Here is a 20,496-nt window from a genome sequence, read left to right as displayed (position 1 = left end):
GCAGTGTAATATATATAAAATATATATTTATATGTAATATATATTATATAATATATACTACATAAATATATAAAAAATTTGACAAATACAAAAAATTAAGTATATACCAGTATTTCTTTAGCCATAGTAGTATGAATTTATGGTGATCAATTAAACAACTATGACTGACTGGTGTTCTAGATAAAGGAAATATTCTAAGTAAACGAGTAAAAAAAACCCTCATAATACACAAAAATATCTTTAGCTGTATAAATATAAGGTAGAGACTTTATATTTAAACAACTATGACTGACTGGTGTTCTAGATAAAGGAAATATTCTAAGTAAATAAATTTTAAAAAACTCATGATAATACATCAAAATATCTTTACCTGTTTCTCTTATTAACAACATCATCTTCACTGAGAAAGAAGTTGGTTCCTAGATCCCATGCTTGGCATTTTTCTGTATCATGAATTGTAAGTGCCTTCAAAGAAGAAAAAAGTATTGGTTGAAGTCAGGAGTTCAAGGATATTCAGTCTCTCTAGTACTATCAACAATGTACTAGAATTATTATTTTGTGTAATTAGATAATGAAAAGTACGCAAAGGCATAAGAATTAGAAAGGATATAAAATTAGATATATATACATCTGGAGACCCCAATAAATTGATAGAAAAATTTCCTTAAACATGAAGATAATTTAAATTTATAAAAGTATCATGTTATAAAAATCAACACAAAAATCCAAAAAATTCATGTAAACAAACACTTCAAAATATTCTATGTTTCAAGTAAGAAAGATAATTAACAAAGTGGAAAAAAATACTTGTAAATTATATCACAGGCTACAAACCTCGTAGAAAGAGGAACATAAACAAGGACCATACTGAAAAAAGGACCATACTGAAAAAAGACATGGTCCTTGAAAATATGTAAAGATGTTCAACCTTGCCAAGAAATGAAATAACTTTTCTCACTTGTTAGATTGGCATAAATCCACAGTTTGACAACACAGTCTATTGGTGAGGGTGAGGTGAATCAGTGACTCTCATATATTACTGATAACAATGTAAAGTGGCTCAACCTCAAAGGAAAGGAATTTGGCAATCTCTAGCAAAAAGATATCTGCATTTATTCTGTGATGCAGCAATCCCACTTTTAGGACTCTATCTCAAAGACACACTGGGAAAAATACAAAAAGATAAATATGCAAGAGTATTAAATGTAGCATACTATTAGTAAGAGCAAAAGACTGGAAATAATCAAAAAGCCCACCAATGGGGAACTGGCTATAAGATGATACATCCATACAATGCATAATCATGCAACTATTTAAAAAAAAAAAGAAAGATGTATTTATAAATATGGAGTAATCTCTAGGATATGCTGTGAAGAGATAGCAAGGTAAAGAAGAGCACTTTATATGAGAAAGGTGCGAGAAGATAAATATATATATCCACACATAAACAGATATACATGTTTGTGTGTATGCATTTACCTATCTACAAAAACAAATGAAGAATAAACCAAATATAAAAAGACAGTAACCTAGTAAGTGAAGGAGGAAATAAGGTAGCAAGAAGCTAGACTTATCTGAAAATACTTTGTTTAAAAAATCTGACTTTGAATCATAAATCTCACATAATAGTAAAACTAAACTTTTAAAAAAGCAGTCTCTAAAAATCCAAAGCAAAATGAATACATGGACTAAACTGTTTATGGAGTCTGCTATACACAGAGATTTATTTAAAGTGACTTTTAAAAGCAGTTAATTTGCCTGCCAAATCCAGGTAGGATCAAAAAACTAAATTTTTTTCAATAATACATTATTATTAACAATATTGGAATTGGTATTCTGAAACTATGCCATACAGGTAAAATATAATAGGATAAAGAATATATAGGATATATAGGATAAAGCATCTAATGGATCATTAGAAACCAAAATCCTAATAAGACACAAATATAAAATCACAGAAATAAATATCCTATAATCCAAAGTAAAAATTAGAAAGTTTAGTAATACTTTACAAGCCTAAACCTGAAAATCAGAAATTTCAGTGTGTACTCATTATGAACGTTTCAGCTCTGCCCACTGAAAAGACTTTGTAAACAGTGACAGAGACTACTAGGGGCTGTGTCCAAAAGCCTCAAAAAACATGAAGAGAACCAAAATAACCAAAGATGGAACAATCTGAGCATCAATGAAAATAACTACGATAGATGAAAACACATCAAATTATGTTTAAATTCATGAGTTTATCATAATGACCAGAGTCATGCCCGAATCCCGACTCACAGAAACTATGAGACGATAAAATGTTGTTTAAGCTACAAATTTTGGGGTAAACTGTTTTACAGCAACAGGTAAACTAATATAATGGTATTAAGAGCTTGTTACATTTTAGGTGTGAAAATAGTATTGCTGCTTCAAAAGATATTCTTACCTTTTAAAGATACTAAAATATTTAAGGATGATATAATACAATGTCTGAAATTTACATCAAAATAATTTGGCAGTTGGGGGCAATAAGGAATGAGAAGGAGATATATGAAACAAATGTCCCCAAGAGTTGGTAACTGAAGCCTTCTGATGGGTATGTGGGGTTTTGTTAAACAATTCTTTCTACTTTTGTATATTTTTGAAATTTCTGTGATTTTTTTAAAAGTAGAGCATTAAAGACAAAAATTAAAACAAAGTATAAAACAATATTACCACAACAAATGAGCCAAAAAAAGGCTCATAACAATTTTTCTCACAGAGGACATTTACTTACCTTAATCCCTGCAAGAACAAGATTCTTTGCTAGAAAGGCAAAAGAAAAAGGAATAGCTCAATATTGGGAATACATACTGGATATGTCTTCACAGAGCTTAGTCACATATCTGATTGGATACTTTTGACTTCTTTTTTTACTACTTAAGTTCCTTGTCTTAAAAAAGTTACAAAATACAGGTTAAAAGTGAAAAAATTAAAATGTGCCTAATCACAACACCCAGGAATAATCACTCCTAAAATTTCAATGTATTCTTCCAGATATGTTTTTATGAATACAGTATATGTATGTGTGCTACTTATAATGAATTAATGGATATAGAGAATGATAATTAATGGTTATTAAAATCACAAAAAGAAGCAATGAGTCATTACTGGTTATTTGTGGAAGAATATAACAACATCATGAAATAGTCTTGACAAAGATTAAAAACTTTTGGATCTAATTTCTGTTATAGCAAATATAAGGGGATGAAGTTAAGTTATTTAAACTATCTCACATTGCTCAAAAGTGTCATACAAAATTAGGAATATAAATATTGCTTACCAATTTCCAAACCAAGACCACCCATTCCACTTAAGAAAACATAGGACTTGGCCATCTTCTGCATTGCTGTGTCTCCAAGAACGTACCTCTGTCGACTACATGGAAAACACAATAAAAGACAAAAAATTATTTCACTAAAATTATAATATCTCTTAAAGTTGTTTGCAAATGAAAAGCCTAGGAACTCAATCCTGCCCACAGACTTGTTCTGAATGATTTGCAGTGTTTAAACATTTCTGAATTAAATGCCAAATATATGACATATTTTTAAAAATCAGATAATTTGGCACCACAATCCATATTCCCTCAAGGCAATAGACAGATGGAGTTGAGTAGGAGTTGCCCTGTTTAGGCAGGAGGATTATGTGCTCCAGATTTGCCACAATCAATTCCTTCCTGTTCCTCTCATTTATTACCTCAGTGGCCACTATAAGCATTTGAGTTTGCCATCTCCACCTTAAAACTTTCACTATCAACAGGATTTCTGAGACCCCCATCTCTACATAAAAATGTGAAAATTAGCAAGGTGTGGTAGCACACACCTGTGGTCCTACCTACTCAGGAGGCTGAGGTGGGAGGATTGCTTGAGCTTAATGGTTTGAGGTTACAATGAGCTATGATAATGCCACTGCACCCAAGCTTGGGCAACAGCAAGATCCTGTCTATATCCAGATATAAAGGATGATCTTATCGTAGCAGCTTCATGTCAGAATTCAGAAGTCAGGGAATGTTGTACCTGGCCAGTAACACTGGTTTTTGCCTAAGGATGGAATTTATAAGTGCCTTCTTAGTATCATCACTTCTTCTATTGTTAGTACCATCTGCAGCTTTTTCAGACTTTTTTGTCACATCCTTGGTTTTGGTTCCTGCCCAGCCACTGAACTGCCACTACCTAGGCAACATACCTAGTCTTAGGTTCTGGACTACAAGCCAATCTGAACCCACTGTCTTCCCTAGTCATTCAATAATCATTTAATGAGTATCTTCTAAGACTTAGACACTGTGTCATAGTCTATGACTTAGAAAAGCTCATGGTCTGACAGAGTTGACACACATGTGAACAAATACTATGTGATAATGTGTTTATTTAATAGCAATAAAAATAAGATGCTTTAGGGCTGAGCAGAAAGGATGAGAAGTAACTCAGGCAAGATATCACAGAGCAGACACAGGAGTGAGTTCTTAAAGGATCATTGGAAGGTATTTTTGAAGCACAAAAGAGCATTACAGGAAAAGACAGTTGAGGTAAAAAGGTATAAACTGCAATTACCTATCTTATCTTTGATAAAAGAAGTAGTCTAGTGATGGCCAGTGTATTCAGAGGAAAAGGTGGTTGGGGCCTTCAATAAATGGTGCTGGGAAAACTAGATTTCCAAATGCAAAAGAATGAAAATGGACCCTTATACCATACAAAATAATCAAATCAAAATGAATCAAAGACTTAAATATAAGATCTGCAATTACAAAACTCCTAGAAGAAAACAGAAAAGAGGCCTCATAACACTGGTGTTGGCACAGATTTTCTGGATGACACCAAAGGCACACACAACAAAAGCAAAAACTGACAAGTGGGACTACATGAAACTAAAAACCAGTAAAGGAAACAATCAACAAAATGAAAAGGCAACCTACAGAATGAGAGAAAGTATTTGTAAACCATGTATGTGATAAGGGGTTAATAATATCCAAAGGAATGCCTATAACTCAATACCAAAAAACCCCTGAACTGACCCAATTTTTAAAAATAGACAAAGAGTTTGAATAGATGTTTCTCCAAAAACATGCACATAGCCAACAAGTATATGAAAAGGTGCTCAACACTCGCTAATCATCAAGGAAATACAAGGGAAAACCACAATGAGCAATCACCTCACACCTGTATGGATGACCATTATAAAAGAAAAGAAAACAAAACAAAACATAACAAGTATTGGCAACAATGTGGAGAAACTGGAACTTCTGTGCACTGTTGGAAATGTAGAATGGTGCAGCTGTTATGGAAAACAGTATGAAGCTTCCTCAAAAATTAAAAAATAGAATTACCATATAATCCAGCAATTCCATTTTGGGTATTTATCCAAAAGAATTAGAAACAAGATCTTGAAGAAATATTTGCTACATAAATCTGCTATACGACAATGTACACAGAGTAAACAATATAGTTGACCCTTGAACAACATGGGTTTCAAACGCACAGGTCCATTTATATGCAGATTTTTTTCAATAAATATACTGAAAAATTTTTTGGACATTTGTGACAACTTGAAAAAACTCACAGATGAACTTTGTAGCCTAGAGATATCCAAAAATTAAGAAAAAGTATGTCATGAATGCATGAAATCTATGTACATATTAATCTATTTTATCATTAACTACCATAAAACACACACAAATTATAAAAAGTTAAAATTTATCAAAACTTACACTTACAGACCACAGACGTCGCCATTTGCAGTTAAGAGGAATGTAAACAGATGTAAAGATGCAGTATTCAGTCATAAGTGCATAAAAGTCACTGTAGTACATACTGCACTACTGTAATAATTTTGTAGCTACTTCCAGTTGTTATTGTGATGAGCTTAAGTGATGTATCTGGTTAAAGCGCATGTGACTCTATTCATAATCTTTGCCTGAGCAGTTCCTCTCTCCAGTAAATTGAATATTGCAGGAAAAAGTGATGTCTTGAGGTTCTTGCATATTTTTCCATCATGTTTAATGTGCAATACTGTAAATCTTGAATGACATATATGGGACCCATACAAAGTGCCACCAGTAATGTTGCAAGTGCTCCCAAGAAGCTGAGAAAAGTCATGACATTACAACAAAAAGTTGAATTGCTTGATATGTACTGTAGACTGAGGCCTGCAGCTGTGGTTGCCTGCCATTTCAAGATAAAATGAATCCAGTGGAAGTACCATTGTAAAAAAAAAAGGAAAGCCATCATTGTAACTACACCAGCAAGTATGAAAACCTTGCACTTTTCGTGAAAGATCTTTTTATCTTGTATTGAAAATGCAGCACTGATATGGGTGCAGAATTGCTGAAACAAAGTCATACTTATAGACTCTAACATGATTTGAGAAGAAGCGAAGTCATTATAAGACCACTTAAAGCAAAAAGAAGGTAAAGGATATAAAGCTGTAGAATTCTTTTTTTCCCATAGGTTACTGGGGTATAGGTGGTATTTGGTTACATAAGTTCTTTAGTGGTGATTTGTGTGATTTTGGTGCACCCATCACCCAAGCAGTAAAGCTGTAGAATTTAATGCTAGCAAAGGATAGTTTGATAATTTTAGAAAGAGGTTTGGCTTAAAAAAAAAGTCAGACACAACATGAGAAGCAGTTTCTGCCAACCAAGAGGCAGCAATGAGTTTCTAGACACCATGAAGAAAATCGCTGAAGATAAAGGATATCTACCTGAATAGGTTTTTAATGTAGAAGAAAGTGCTCTATTCCAAAAAAAATTGCCACAAAGGACATTTATTAGTAAGGAAGAGAAGCAAGCACCAGGATTTAATGCAGAAATGAATAGTTAACTCTACTGTTTTGTGCAAATTCATTCAGGTTTATGATCAGGACTGCCCTTACATATAAAGCTCCTAACTCCTTAGCATTGGAGGGAAAAGATAAACACCAGCTGCCAGTCCTCCGGCTACATAACAAGCGGGCCTGGACGAGAACCCCTTTTCTGGATTGGTTCCGTTGATGCTTTGATTCTGAGATCAGGAAGTGTCTTGCCAGTAAGAACTTTTAAAGTTCTTTTGCTATTGGACAATACACCTGGCCACCCAGAACCCCATAAGTTCAACAAGGAAGGTGCTGAAGTGGTCTACTTGCTTCAAAACACAGCATCTCAAATTCAGCTTCTAGATCAGGGCATCATAAAGGACCTTTAAGGCTCATTACACACAGCACTCTATGGAAAGGATTGTCAATGCTATGGAAGAGAACCCCAAGAGAGAGAACATTATTAAAGTCTGGAAGATTATACCATTGAAGATGCTATCATTGTTACTGACATCAGACAATCGGGCAGAAGGTTCTGATGATTCAAGATTACGTTGATTTCTTTAAAGATATGGACCCTTCTACAACAGGGGCACCAAAAAGAAACTAAAGAAAGTGACAGGAGGATCAGTACTGTATAGAAACATTTTTCCAGAAATGAGAAAGCAAAAAAGTCACACAGTAGTTACATATTTCCATAAAGTTACAGTGTGTTCCTGCCTCTCCTTCCCTCCCCTTCTGCCTCCACCTCTTTTGATTCTGCCACCCCAAGACAAAACCAACTCCCTCCCTTCCTCCTCCTCAGCCTACTCAACATGAAGAAAACAAAGATGAAGACCTTTACGATAATCCAGTTCCACCTAATGAACAATAAATGTATTTTCTCTTCCTTATGATTTTAACATTTTATTTTCTCTAGCTTACTTTATTGTAAGAATGCCGTATATATATACAGTATATAATACATATAATATTTAAAATGTGTGTTATTTACATTATCAGTAAAATTTCCAGTCAATAGTAGGCTATTAGTACTTAAGCTTTGGGGGAGTCAAAAGTCATATGTGGATTTTCGACTGCACAAGAGGTAGGGTGCTGGGGAGTTGGCATTCCTAACTTCTTCATCGTTCAAGTGTCAACTATACTATACTACACACTTAAAAACTTGTTAGTAGGGTAGAGTTCATGTTATGTGTTTTTACTACAATACTAACTTTTTAAAAGGTAAGTTGGAGTTATGTTCAAAATGACTTGGTAAGCTATAGTATTTGGACTTGTACTATGAAACAAAATGGTCAGAACTGTGGCTGTGTGAAAGAGAATGGAGAGAAAAGAGAACTTCTGGAATTTATCTTCATCTTACCCTACCTTCATCAAGTTCACTACTGACATCTATCTCCCCGAGATGTTAAGAGGCTAAGGATCCTCATTTCATGCCTTGTCCCTAAAATATATTAATCATTGTCCAAAGTCCTAGGTCTAATACTAGTCCCCATAAGGAACAGATACAGATTTTAAAAACAAAAAAATACAGCTGGGCACGGTGGCTCATCACAACTGTAGTCCCAGCACACTGGGAAGCCGAGGCGGGCAGATCACGAGGTCAAGAGATTGAGATCATCCTGGCCAACATGGTGAAACCCTGTCTCTACTAAAAAAAAAAAAAAAAAAACCTACAAAAATTAGCTGGGTGTGGTCGTGCATGCCTGTAGTCCCAGCTACTCATGAGACTGAGGTAGGAGAATCGCTTGAACTCAGGAGGCGGAGGATGCAGTGAACTGAGATCGTGCCACTGCACTCCAGCCTGGATGACAAAGCAAGACTCCATCTCAAAAAAGCAAAAATACAAAACTCCCAAATCTTCAGATTCAGCCACTACAACAACAACAACAACAAAAAAAAACAACACCAAACTCTCGAACATGTAAGTTAATTTTTAAAATCTAAGAAAATAAGACCTAGTTTTTGTGTGAAAATCTCACGTTTTGGCCTTTGTAATATACACATCTTTGTATTTCTTTTTTTTTTTTTTTGACACGGAGTCTCGCTCTGTTCCACAGGCTGGAGCGCAGTGGTGCCATCTCAGCTCACTGCAAGCTCCGCCTCCCGGGTTCATGCCATTCTCCTGCCTCAGCCTTCCGAGTAGCAGGGATTATAGGCGCCTGCCACCACGCCTGGCTAATTTTTTGTATTTTTAGTAAAGACGGGGTTTCACCGTGTTAGCCAGGATGGTCTCGATCTCCTGACCTCATGATCCACCTGCCTTGGCCTCCCAAAGAGCTGGTATTACAGGCGTGAGCCACCGCACTAGGCCACATCTTTGTATTTCTACTAAGAAAACCTATATGTAGTCAGTAACTCTTTTAGTATTCCCTAATAATTCACTCTTTTAGTACCCACATAAATTTCCGGCTTTATCATTTATTAATGATTCCTGCCCTCACTATGACAAATTCTTAAGGAAGATATAAAAACTCAAATATGCACATTGGTAAACAACTAGATGTTTGCAATACGACATGCACACAAAGTGCACACAACTACACCAAAAGATACTCTCCGTCAAACAAAAGAAAATGGCTTACCTCTAATAATAACAGCTAAACTGCTATATTCTATAACTCTCAGTAAAGCAAACTGCAGCCTACTCACATAGCATTGTAAATGGAAAGTTTAGTCACTGAGCTACTGAAAATTATGTTTATTTATCAGCATTACAGGGTTGGAGGGACATAAAAAAAGTTTCACAAGGATTAAACTAAAAAAATGAATAAAATTAGTCAATACTATCTCAAAGAGGTGCCATTTGTTATATCAAGAAAAACATGACCAAAAGGACATTAAGAATATAATTATAGATTAAGAATCCCAATTTAAGAGTCCACTCTCCCTTTGTGCTTACTATCTTCAGGCCACACTGACCTGCTTGCTGTTTTGCAAGAAGGCAAACTTGCTTTCATTTCAGAGTTTTTACACTATTTCTCCTGCTTAGAATGTTCTTTCTTAAAAATCTTGGAATAGCTGACTTCTTATCACTTAAGCCTCTATTAAAATATTGTATTACAAATATCACACACATCATTCCTGATCACCCTATCAATAAAATGGCTACTCTTATCCTTAGGTCACTGCCTAACTCATTAACCTATCACAGTTTCTTCAAATCACTTACCATTAACTGTTGTCTGCCACTCCTACCAAAAAATGTATGGTCTGTTAAAAATTCACTACTGTAATCCAAATACCTAAAACAGTACCAGGCATTTAATAATAATAGATAACCCTGTGCTAAACACTGTTTTAAGTGCTTTAGACGTACTAATTCAGTTAACCCTTATACAACAACTTAAGGTGACTTCTAAACCATACTTTATAATCAGGAAACCATCTGTAAAATAATTTTCACATGAGCAAGATTGTTAGTCTTTTATCTCTTTTCCCAAGCATATAGTACAAAACAGGATTTGGACTCAACATGCCAGATGGTATGTATTAGCTCCTAATAAAGTGCCCATTATTGACTCTGCATCTTTTTAATTACTTTAAAAAGTATTCAAATTTCATGAAAAAGTATAGTTTAAAAAGTCTCATCAAATTCCATTCAAAACACAACTATTCAATCATACAATACTTTCTTTAATTACTAAAAAAGCATTCCAATTTACTGAAAAAGCAGAGTTTTAAAAGTCCCATCAAATTCTATTCAAATTACAACTCTTCAATCACACAGTATTTCTCCACTGTCTATAAATTACAGAACAGGAAATATTTTAATGAGATTATAATGAAGTAATCATATTCTCTAGATGCTATTGTATGACTAAAGTGAAATATTATTCTTCATGAATTCCTGCACTATCAAGAACTTAAATATGAATTATTGTCCAAAAATGAAAGATTTATTTTGCAGAGGGTGGCAAAATCCTTCTTAGTCCTATCACCTAAACCTAAAACAACTGAGATTTAAATATTATCCGAATGTAGTTAAAAAAAATCACAGAAACCCTAATTTTAACTTGAGAGGAACTCTTTATACATATATATATAGTGTATGTGTATATATGTATAACATATATATATTTTATATATATATATAATTCCGCATAGGCGGAATGGTATCTTCAAAGAGACTACTTGATTATTTGAGAACAATTAATGAGAAAAATAAGTTTCAGTTTCCATGAGATTCTTACCTGTATAATGCATCATCGATCTCCACAGATGCTGTTGACATAATGGGCAAATTTTTATTTGTGCTGGAAAAAAAAACATGGTTATTAAATATTCACATTTTATAATATAATATTTGATTATTCGTGTGCTCAGATTCAACAGTTACTCAAGGTTTTCACAAACCAAACATACATTTTATTATCTACCACTTTACTTATATTTTTTAAATGGCCTAAAATTATCAGATTGCTTGTTTTCTCCTGTGTAGATTTTAAGATTACAGAGCTCATCATCTTTTATTCTCAGATCTCAGGTGTTGTTTTATCACTGATATAAAAATATATATATATATATTTTTTTTTCCCCTTTTTTGAGATGGAGTCTCACTCTATCACCCAGACTGGAGTGCAGTGGCATGATCTCAGCTTACTGCAACATCCACCTCCTAGGTTCAAACAATTCTCGTGCCTCAGTCTCCCAAGTGGCTGGGACTACAAGTGCATACCACCACATCCAATTAATTTTGTAATTTTAGTAGAGATGCGGTTTCACAATGTTGGCCAGGCTGGTCTTGAACTCCTGACCTCAAGAGATCCACCCGCCTTGGCCTGCCAAAGTGCTGGGATTACAGGCATGAGCCACTGTGCCCCGCTGTTTGGTACATATATTCTAATGGATCTGTATTTCAGCAATTGTGTACCATCAACCTTCTCTATATATATACTCTTCCTAGATAAACTCATTCAATCCAATGGATGAATATATATTGATTATATTGAAACTTATTTCTCCATGTGTGATCTTTCCTCTGACCTCCAGATTGTATACAACTGCCAAAACAATAACTATTCTGATGTCTTAACTGGTATCACAAACATAACAAACTCCAAAGAGAATTCAATTACCCCTGCTTAATGTATTCTTCCTGTCTTTCCTAACTCATTTTCTGCTACCATCATTTACTGGGTAGTCCTGAAATCTAGGGATCTTCCTGCTTAAATCATTCCCCAACTTTCTCCATTTGAGACCTGTTAGTTCTACCTTCATAGAAGATCTCAAATCTGATCACTTTTTACTATTTCAATCAGTACAATTTCAAGCCAAACCATCATCATATTTCACCTGAGCTATTTCAAAGACCACCTAGCTAGTCTTCTTACTTCCACCATTGTCCTTCCCGTTTATTCTCCATAAAACAGTCTAAATATCTTAAAATGCAGTCAGAAAATATCCCCCGAATTTGGACTACCCTTCAGTGGATTTCCTTTACTCTTAAAATTCAAACACCTCACCATACTTGAAAGGGCCAATGTGTTCTGTCTCCCAATTACCTCTCCAGTTTCAACTCCCACCACTCTCCTTTTTTGCTTACTATCTTCAAGCCACACCGACCTGCTTGCTGTTTCACAAGAAGACAAGCTTGCTCTTATTTCAGAGTTTTTACACTATTTCTTCTGCTTAGAATGTTCTTTCTTAAAATCTCGGAATAGTTGACTTCTTATCAGTTAAGCCTCAATTAAAATATTGTGTCACAAATACCACACAGATCATTCCTGATCACCCTATCAATAAAATGGCTACTCTTATCCTTAGGTTGCTGCCTAACTCATTAACCTGTCAGTTTTTTCAAATCACTTACCATTAACTGTTTGTCTGCCATCACCAAAAAATGTATGGTCTGTTATAAAAACTCACTACTGTATTCCAAATAACTAAAACAGTATCAGGCATTTAATAAATAAAACACTGTTTTAAGTGCTTTAGATGTACTAATTCAGTTAACCCTTACAACAACCTTGCCCAAACAGTGGGCAGGCACTATTGCTATCTCCAATGAACAGATGGAAAAAAGAGGCTGAGGCAGGTTAACTTAAAATTTGCCCAAAGTCACAGAGCAGGCAAAGGCACTGCCAGGATCTGAATCCAGGCAGTCTAGCTCTTGACTACCACACATACTGCCTACTGTCTCTAATAGTAGACCTAAAGGAAGCACTTTAAAAATCTGTTACATGGGCCAGGCACGGTGGCTCATGCCTGTAATCCCAGCACTTTGGGAGGCCAAGGCGGGCAGATCACCTGAAGTCAGGAGTTCGAGACCAGGCTGACCAACATGGTGAAACCCTGTCTTTACCAAAAATACAAAAATTAGCCAGGCGTGGTGGCAGGCGCCTGTAATCCCAGCTACTTGGGAGGCTGAGGTGGGACAATGGCTTGAACCCGGGAGGAGAAGGTTGCAGTTAGCCAAGATCCCACCGCTGTACTCCAGCCTGGGTGACAAGAGCAAGACTCTGACTGAAAAAAAAAAAAAAAAAAACCTGTTAAATGAATAAATTTTAAAAGAAGAAAAACAAATCTAAATATACAAATCTGACAAAGTATACTTATTATAGCAGCATATTATTTATAGCAGTGCTTGTCTCAATTTTTTCACAGCATGGCCTTCAAAAAACATATCTGTAGGAAACACTGGGAAGCAGAGATAATTTCCAGGTACAGGGAACCAGTCTGGAGCATTTGGAGCTGAACCACTGTGAGAGCTGAAATCAATATACTAGCAGAAGTGCAGGCCATTCCTAGTTCTGAGAAGCTCAAATCGTCAAAGGATTCTAAAAACAGTGCGATGGCATCAAATTCAGGTTTGGAATCCAACTTTCTAGTCCTAGCATTGATAAATAAGCTAAAGAATTTGTAAACAAAGATAATTAAAATGTTATCATTTATCACACCAAACACTGACACATATCAAATGATACCAGCTTCTAGTTAATTAAATGGATAGCTATTAAAAAAACTGATTCCAATTACCAAGGCAAATCAGAAGATAGCTGTGTTCTAAGAGATCACCTATCTAATAAAAAACACACACACATACACAATATACTCTGTTTGGGCATTGTAACAAAATATTAAAATAAACAAAATTTGTTTCTTTTCTTTCTTTTGAGACAAGGTCTCTCTCTCTGTCACCCAGACTGGAGTGCAGTGGCACGATCTTGGCTCACTGCAGCCTCGACCTCTCCAGACTCAAGTGATCTTCCCATTTTAGCCTCCCGAGTAGCTGGGACTACAGGCGTGCACCACCACACCCAGCTAATTTTTTTGTATTTCGTAGAGACACAGTTTCGCCATGTTGCCCAGGCTAATCTAGGAACTCCTGAGCTCAAGCAACCCACCCGCTTTGACCTCCCCAAGTGCTGGGATTGCAAGCGTTTGAGCCACTGCACCCAGCCAACAAAATTTTTTATCTACTTTCCTATCACCTTATCCCTAGTACACTTTCACTTGCTGCTCTCCTTGCATGGCGGGGGCAATAGCCCTAGTGGGTAAATCTGAATAAAAACGAGAAGAGCTACATTCTAACTAGCTCTGCCGCTTAATGGCATTACTGGCACTATTAAGAAAGTTGTACCTCACTGGAATGTTTCAAGAATATGCAAAAATAATATAATCTATAAGACAATCAAAAACGCTTCGAATAAGGCGCGGGTTATATTACATAATATCCCTCAAGTCTGGCAGTGTCTGCAATGGCAGACAATACCATGAAACTGAAAGCATCCCTTCAGTCTGAAACTGGCGAAAAGGCTACAGGTTTACAAAGTGTCACATCAGCTGAAAATAATACATCCATCACTTCTATCTTTGGCATGGTGTATTCTGACAGTGGTGGACAGAATATAACTACCTGCTTTATTAATTATGAGATGATCGAAAGAGGAACTACTAACCAAGAAACTGGTAAAGGCCTGGCACAAATATTTCCCCCCTAATTTTACAGGGGCGGGAAAGCCCTAAAGAATTTCAAAACCAAGTGGGAAATAAGAATGGGTAACTTGTGTATTTTTTTTTCCTGGCTTTTTTTTTTTTTCTTCCATAGTCAACAGAGGCCTCAGGGTGTCCAGATTGCTACTGATTCATTCTTACCAAGTTCCTTCTGGTAACAGTTTTCAAAAGAGGATCTCAGTGGAGGTGCACAGTGGCGCTCTTCGCTTTCTTTTTACGGAAAGGAGGAAAGGTGCTTGGCACCAGTCGAGGAAGCTCACGCCAAGTGACCGGGACCAGAACTCGCTCTCGGCCGGAGCCCCTCAAGTCTGGTGACTCGGAGGAAGGAGGATCCCGAATCCCAGCCAGAACTGAGAAAGCGCTCAAAGGTGCGGAAAGGGGACTTTTCCTCAGGAAAGCCGGGAACAGCAGAGGCCCTAGCCCACGTCGCCACACCCACTCCGCGCGCCCCTCTCCTCCCAGGGCCGGCTCTGCTCGGCCCCACGGCCTCTCTGGCGCCCCCAGCCCGCCGGAAAGAAAGAAGCAGAAACCTGGAGCCTGGGTCCCACCCGCGACCCCCTCACTTTCACCCGCCTCGTCCTCTCACCTGCCAGTCCCCCAGGAAGAACAGGATGCCTCTTCCCCCTGAGGGGCGGCCACAGGATTGGATCCTTCCATTGCCGCCTGAGACACCGCCGCCGGCTACTGGGAGGTAGGAAGGAGGCGGGACCGCGGGGGTCAAGGGGCGGGCGGCGACGTCATCAGAGGGGCGGGCCTGGGGAAGCTAGGAGCCCGGCAGCGCCTTCCCGTCAACCCTAGGGGCGTCCTGGTTTCCGGTTTGGGTGTGGCCGCATGGAGTGCTGTGGTGCAGGTGGCCGAAGGGGGCGTTACTGTTGCGACTGGCATCCGCGTTCGGCAGATGTAGATGGAACCAAAGTCCAGAGGTTACGCGTCACCCTTGCTCTACAGCCAAACATGCAGGACTCTAGTAACCCGCGAAATGATGGGGATTGCGTTGCAGATCCTTAAAAGAGTCTTATAGTAAGAAGAGGAAACAGCTTTATTTTATAAATAAACTGAAGGCTGCTAATAGCTCCAGATTGTCAGTGAGGGGATTCCACTTAAAGATGTTATACATTTAATAAATAATTTTGGGAGTCCACTACATGTGAGGAACTGCCTCAGATTTAATAGAATCATGTGATTTTTAGTGCCATAGATGACGTTAGATCATCCACTTTGGTCCCTCAAATTTGTGGGTAAGGGAAAGGAACTTCCGGTCAGTGCTAGTGACTTGGTCAAGGTCATAGAGCTGATAACTGTTAGATTACCAGAACACATGTCTAAGGAGTTCTCATATAATTCTTTTCATTTACTTCGTGTCACCTTTCTTAGAAAGCAACAATGAGTTGGACACATTTGTCTTTCACTCTAACACTGTATATTTGAATAAACATCTGCAGGATTTTTAAAATTAGCATATACTTTGAGTATTATGTAATTTTCAGTGATGTATCATATTTTTAATTAGAAATTTTTCCTCCCTCATGTGGAGATGAGGGTCCAGGCAAAACTGTATTATCCTTTGTGCCCCTCTACTCTCTTCAAAATTGCACATCTTAAAATACTTGGAAGCTTTATGTTGCTCACCTATAGCATTATCTGTGTTCCTCAATCCGGTTGTGAACATTTTCCACATTAGAATTTACTTGATCTGTGTTGTGTTCTTTCAAGGCTCTGCTCTAGCACTAAGTTTATTCCCTGGCTTTTCTCTTTATTCTAAAGTTAATAAGTAAAATATATTTGGCTAGCCCATCCTACAGATACTGTCAGTTTCTTTGTTTCCCTCCCTCTGCTTTCCCTTCCATACAAATTTTCTTCCTATTTGTTGAATGCCTATTAAACATTAAGAACCTAATGACTAAACAATAAGCAGACAATAGAGATAACATTGCTCACCAGTTTTATCAGGTTCATCGTGGGAAGCCAAAAATAGAAAGTAAATGAAAAATTAATTTAAGAATAACTTTTCTATGAAATAGAATGAGTGTTCCAATGAGCTGAACAGAGAACATTGGCTTTATGGGCAGAAAAGGACTGAAGAAAGCAGAAACAGAACAAAAATCAGATTATTTCAACATTTCTTTCTTTGTAAATGTTAAAACAGAGCATACTTCCTTATTATTCCCACTAGGTTCACTAGAATCTCCTGGGTGTTTTTGTTTTTTGTTTTTTTTGTTTTGTTTTGTTTTCGTTTTTTGTTTTTGTTTTTTAAAACTGGCTCAGTTTTTCAAAATCCACTTTAATTACATGGTGCTTAGCACAAGCAACTCCATTCTGGTTTGACCTGATGGAGCCTCGTGTAGAAGGCTAATCCAAAACAATGGCCTGCCATTACCCACACTTCTTCATATTTTAACATCCGTGAATAGAGGACGAATTTTTTAAAAATAAATACAGAAAATAATGGTGCATCTTAAAATTGAGGGCATGTTAGATTTGATAAAATACGGTGTTAATTATTTCAGGCATGTAACAAGCAACCAGATTTAACAGATTTTAATGTTTTGTCACATATGTAAAATGGGAAAGAAAACTAGGCTATCACAACTTTTTGACAGTGAGGCTTTATGTCATGAGAAAGTAGAATGACATATTGAGGAAACTTAGGGGGAAAATGTATAGGCCAAGGGTTTTTACATTCAGCAAAACTAACTCATATACAAAAGGTACAAACTGTTTTCAACAATTGATATACCAACATTTGATGAGACTAGTGTTTTCATGAGCCCCTCCTGAATAATTAATTGGAGAAAGAGTGTCTGACAATCAGGAGTATTACAGAAACATTGATCTAAGTATTGACTCAGGTTCTTTACAGCAAATCATAATCTGTTATATTTATTAGCTTTTGTGTTTCTTCTAGTTTATTCGTTATTACTAATTCTCCTGAGTTCTGTCACCTCATTTCTGAAGTTTTTCTAATTCAGAATCGAGTTGTTCTTCCATATTTTGCATCATTTCTCTAATGTCATTTAGCTAGTTTCAAAATAATAAACTGTTTTGTAGTGCATCTTTCAGGTATGTTTTTGTTATCTGTGATGATGATGTTATATTCCTTATTCTCTCTTTTCACATGATAACTTTGCATGGGATTTGAACTTTATGCTTTTCTTGTTGCTCTTTTTTTTTTTCTTTTAGATGGAGTCTCACTGTGTCACCCAGATTGGAGTGCAGTGGCACGATCTCAGCTCACTGCAAGCTCTGCCTCCCGGATTCATGCTGTTCTCTTGCCTCAGCCTCCCGAGTAGCTGGGACTACAGGTGCCCGCCACCAGGCCTGGCTAATTTTTGTATTTTTAGTAGAGACAGGGTTTCACCGTGTTAGCCAGGATGGTCTTGATCTCCTGACCTCGTGATCTACCTGCCTCGGCCTCCCAAAGTGCTGGGATTACAGGCATGAGTTGTTGCTCATTTTTATGTGAAATTGATGTTCCTGAACTAATATGAGACAGGCTTCTTAGCCCAATAAGTTTATCAGGAACAAAACTGTATTCTAGAAAGTCAGGTGTATTAGTCTCTTTTCACAGGGTTATAAAGAAATACCCGAGACTGGGTAATTTATAAAGGAAAGAGATTTAGTTGACTCACAGTTCCGCATGGCTGGGGAGTCCTCAGGAAACTTAATCATGGCAGAAGGTGAAGGAGAAGCAAGACATATCTTACATGGTGGCAGGAGAGAAATGAGAGTGCAGGAAAAACTGCCACTTTTAAAACCATCAGATCTCAGGAGAACTCCCTCATTATCACAAAAACAGCATGGGGGGACCGCCCCCATGATCTAATCACCTCCCACCAGGTCTCTCCCAGGACACATGGGAATTACAATTTGAGATGAGATTTGGGTGGGGACACAAAGCAAACCATATCATCAGGTTTACTGGCTCATTGCAAGGAGGGAGCCCACATTCCAGAAGAACCATGGGGTGCCTCACCAACAGAGGAAGAGATAGATTTATTGTAGCAATTTGGGGAAGTATGGAATTTAGAAGGAATTAAAATGAAGTAGTACTTTGATAGACTCAAAAGAAAGCAAGGCTGTTTGTAAAGAAGTCTACGCTACACCTAAACTATTAGTAATGGCAAAAACCGCAATTACTCTTGCACCAACCTAATACCAGATGGACCCAGGGTTCTGTTTTTTGGAAAGTGCAAAGTTCTGCCTATCAGAAGTAGAAGCTATTTCTCTGTGTCAATATGACTTTAGATATTCTAGCCAAGAGTGAGATATTTCAACCTTAATAATAGGATTTACACAGTAGAGTTTTTGACAATCTTTTGATATTGTCATAAATTCTCTATGATTTTAGAGAAAAGGGCATTGTGGGAATAAAAAATCAGTAGTTCCTCTAAGGGTATGTATGTATGTGTATGTGTGACATTTTGAAACATCTTCCAGAGAGAAATATTATTTTCTGTTAATTTCACAGCTGGCTTTATTTATGCCTGTTATCCCATACCTGATGAATGGCAAAGCAGATTTTTACTTTCTTATTCTATGCTTATTTGATTTCTCTCAGGTTTGGGGAAAACTTTTCTAATTTCAGGGAATTCCCTTTTCTGTTGCTTTTATGTAATGTTCAACAATATTATGGTTTTATTTCTTTTTAAAATTAATACATACATAATAAGCATATGTTTATAGGGTATTTTGATATTTGCGTACAATGTATAATGATAAAATCAGGGTAATGGGGATATCCATCACCTCAAACATTGTTCATTTCTTTGTGTCAGGAACATTTCACATCTTTCCTTCTAGCTATTTTGAAATACACGATAAATTATTGTTAACTATAGTCACCCTCTAGTGCTATCGAACACTACAAATTGTTACCTCTATCTAATTGTGTTTTTGTGCCCATTACCCAACCATTTTCATCCTCCTTACCCTCAACCTTCCCAGCCTGTAGTAACCATCATTCTACTCTCTACTGCCATGAGATCCACTTTTTTAGTTCTCACTTATAAGTGAGAATATGCGCTATTTGTCTTTCTATGCCTGGCATTTCACTTAACAATGACCTCCAGTTCCATCTATGTTGCTTCACACTACATGATTTTGTGTTTTTGTATAGATGACACATTTTTAAAATCCATTCATCTGTTGATGGATACTTATATTCATTCCATATCTTGGCTATTGTGAACAGTACTATAATAAACATGGCCATGCAGATACCTTTTAAATTTATTGAATTCCATTTTTGTATGTATACTCAGGAATGGGATTGTTGGATCATGTGGTAGATCTATTTTTAGATTTTTGAGAAACTTCCATATTGGTTTTCATAGTTTCTGTACTAATTTACGTTCCCACCAGCAATGCACTAGTGTTCTCCTTTTGCCACATCCTCACCAGCATCTGTTATTTTCTGTCCTTTTGGTAATAGTAATCTTAACTGAGGTGAGATGATATCTTATTGTGGTTTTGATTTGCATTTCCCTGGTGATTGGTGATGTTGAGCATTTTTTCATATGTCTGTTGGCCATGTATATGCCTTCTTTTGATAAATGCCTATTTAGATCGTTTGCCCATTTTAAAATTGGATTATTTGAGGCTTCTTGCTATTGAGTTGTTTGAGTTACTTATATAAGCTGATTATTAATCTCTTGTATGAGTAGTTTTCAAATATTTTCTTCCATTCAATGCATTGTCTCTTCACTGTATTGATTGTTTACTTTACTATGC

General features: G+C 36.7%; 1 protein-coding gene across 3 annotated transcripts in view; it reads right to left on the bottom strand.

Annotated features, from left to right (window-relative positions):
* Positions 1–15,476, bottom strand: part of UBA6 (ubiquitin like modifier activating enzyme 6) — an 80,175-nt gene extending 64,699 nt beyond the window's left edge. For 2 of the 3 annotated variants that reach the window (XM_005555190.4, XM_074039913.1), the window contains exons 1-5: positions 15,353–15,476; positions 11,004–11,066; positions 3,305–3,399; positions 2,759–2,787; positions 371–465 (exon numbers count right to left, since the gene is read on the bottom strand). In XM_005555190.4, coding sequence (XP_005555247.2) covers positions 371–465; positions 2,759–2,787; positions 3,305–3,399; positions 11,004–11,066; positions 15,353–15,423 — 353 coding nt within the window. In that variant the 5' untranslated portion in view covers positions 15,424–15,476. Of the gene's footprint in view, positions 1–370; positions 466–2,758; positions 2,788–3,304; positions 3,400–11,003; positions 11,067–14,907; positions 15,260–15,352 lie in introns of those variants that run through there. The other variant, XM_015450406.3, reaches the window with a different exon arrangement.
* Between the last annotated feature and the right edge of the window lie 5,020 nt (positions 15,477–20,496).

Source organism: Macaca fascicularis, chromosome 5, assembly GCF_037993035.2.
Source record: "Macaca fascicularis isolate 582-1 chromosome 5, T2T-MFA8v1.1".
Taxonomy (NCBI): Eukaryota; Metazoa; Chordata; class Mammalia; order Primates; family Cercopithecidae; genus Macaca; species Macaca fascicularis.
Note: the sequence above shows the minus strand (reverse complement) of the source record. Positions and strands in the feature narration are given on the sequence as shown.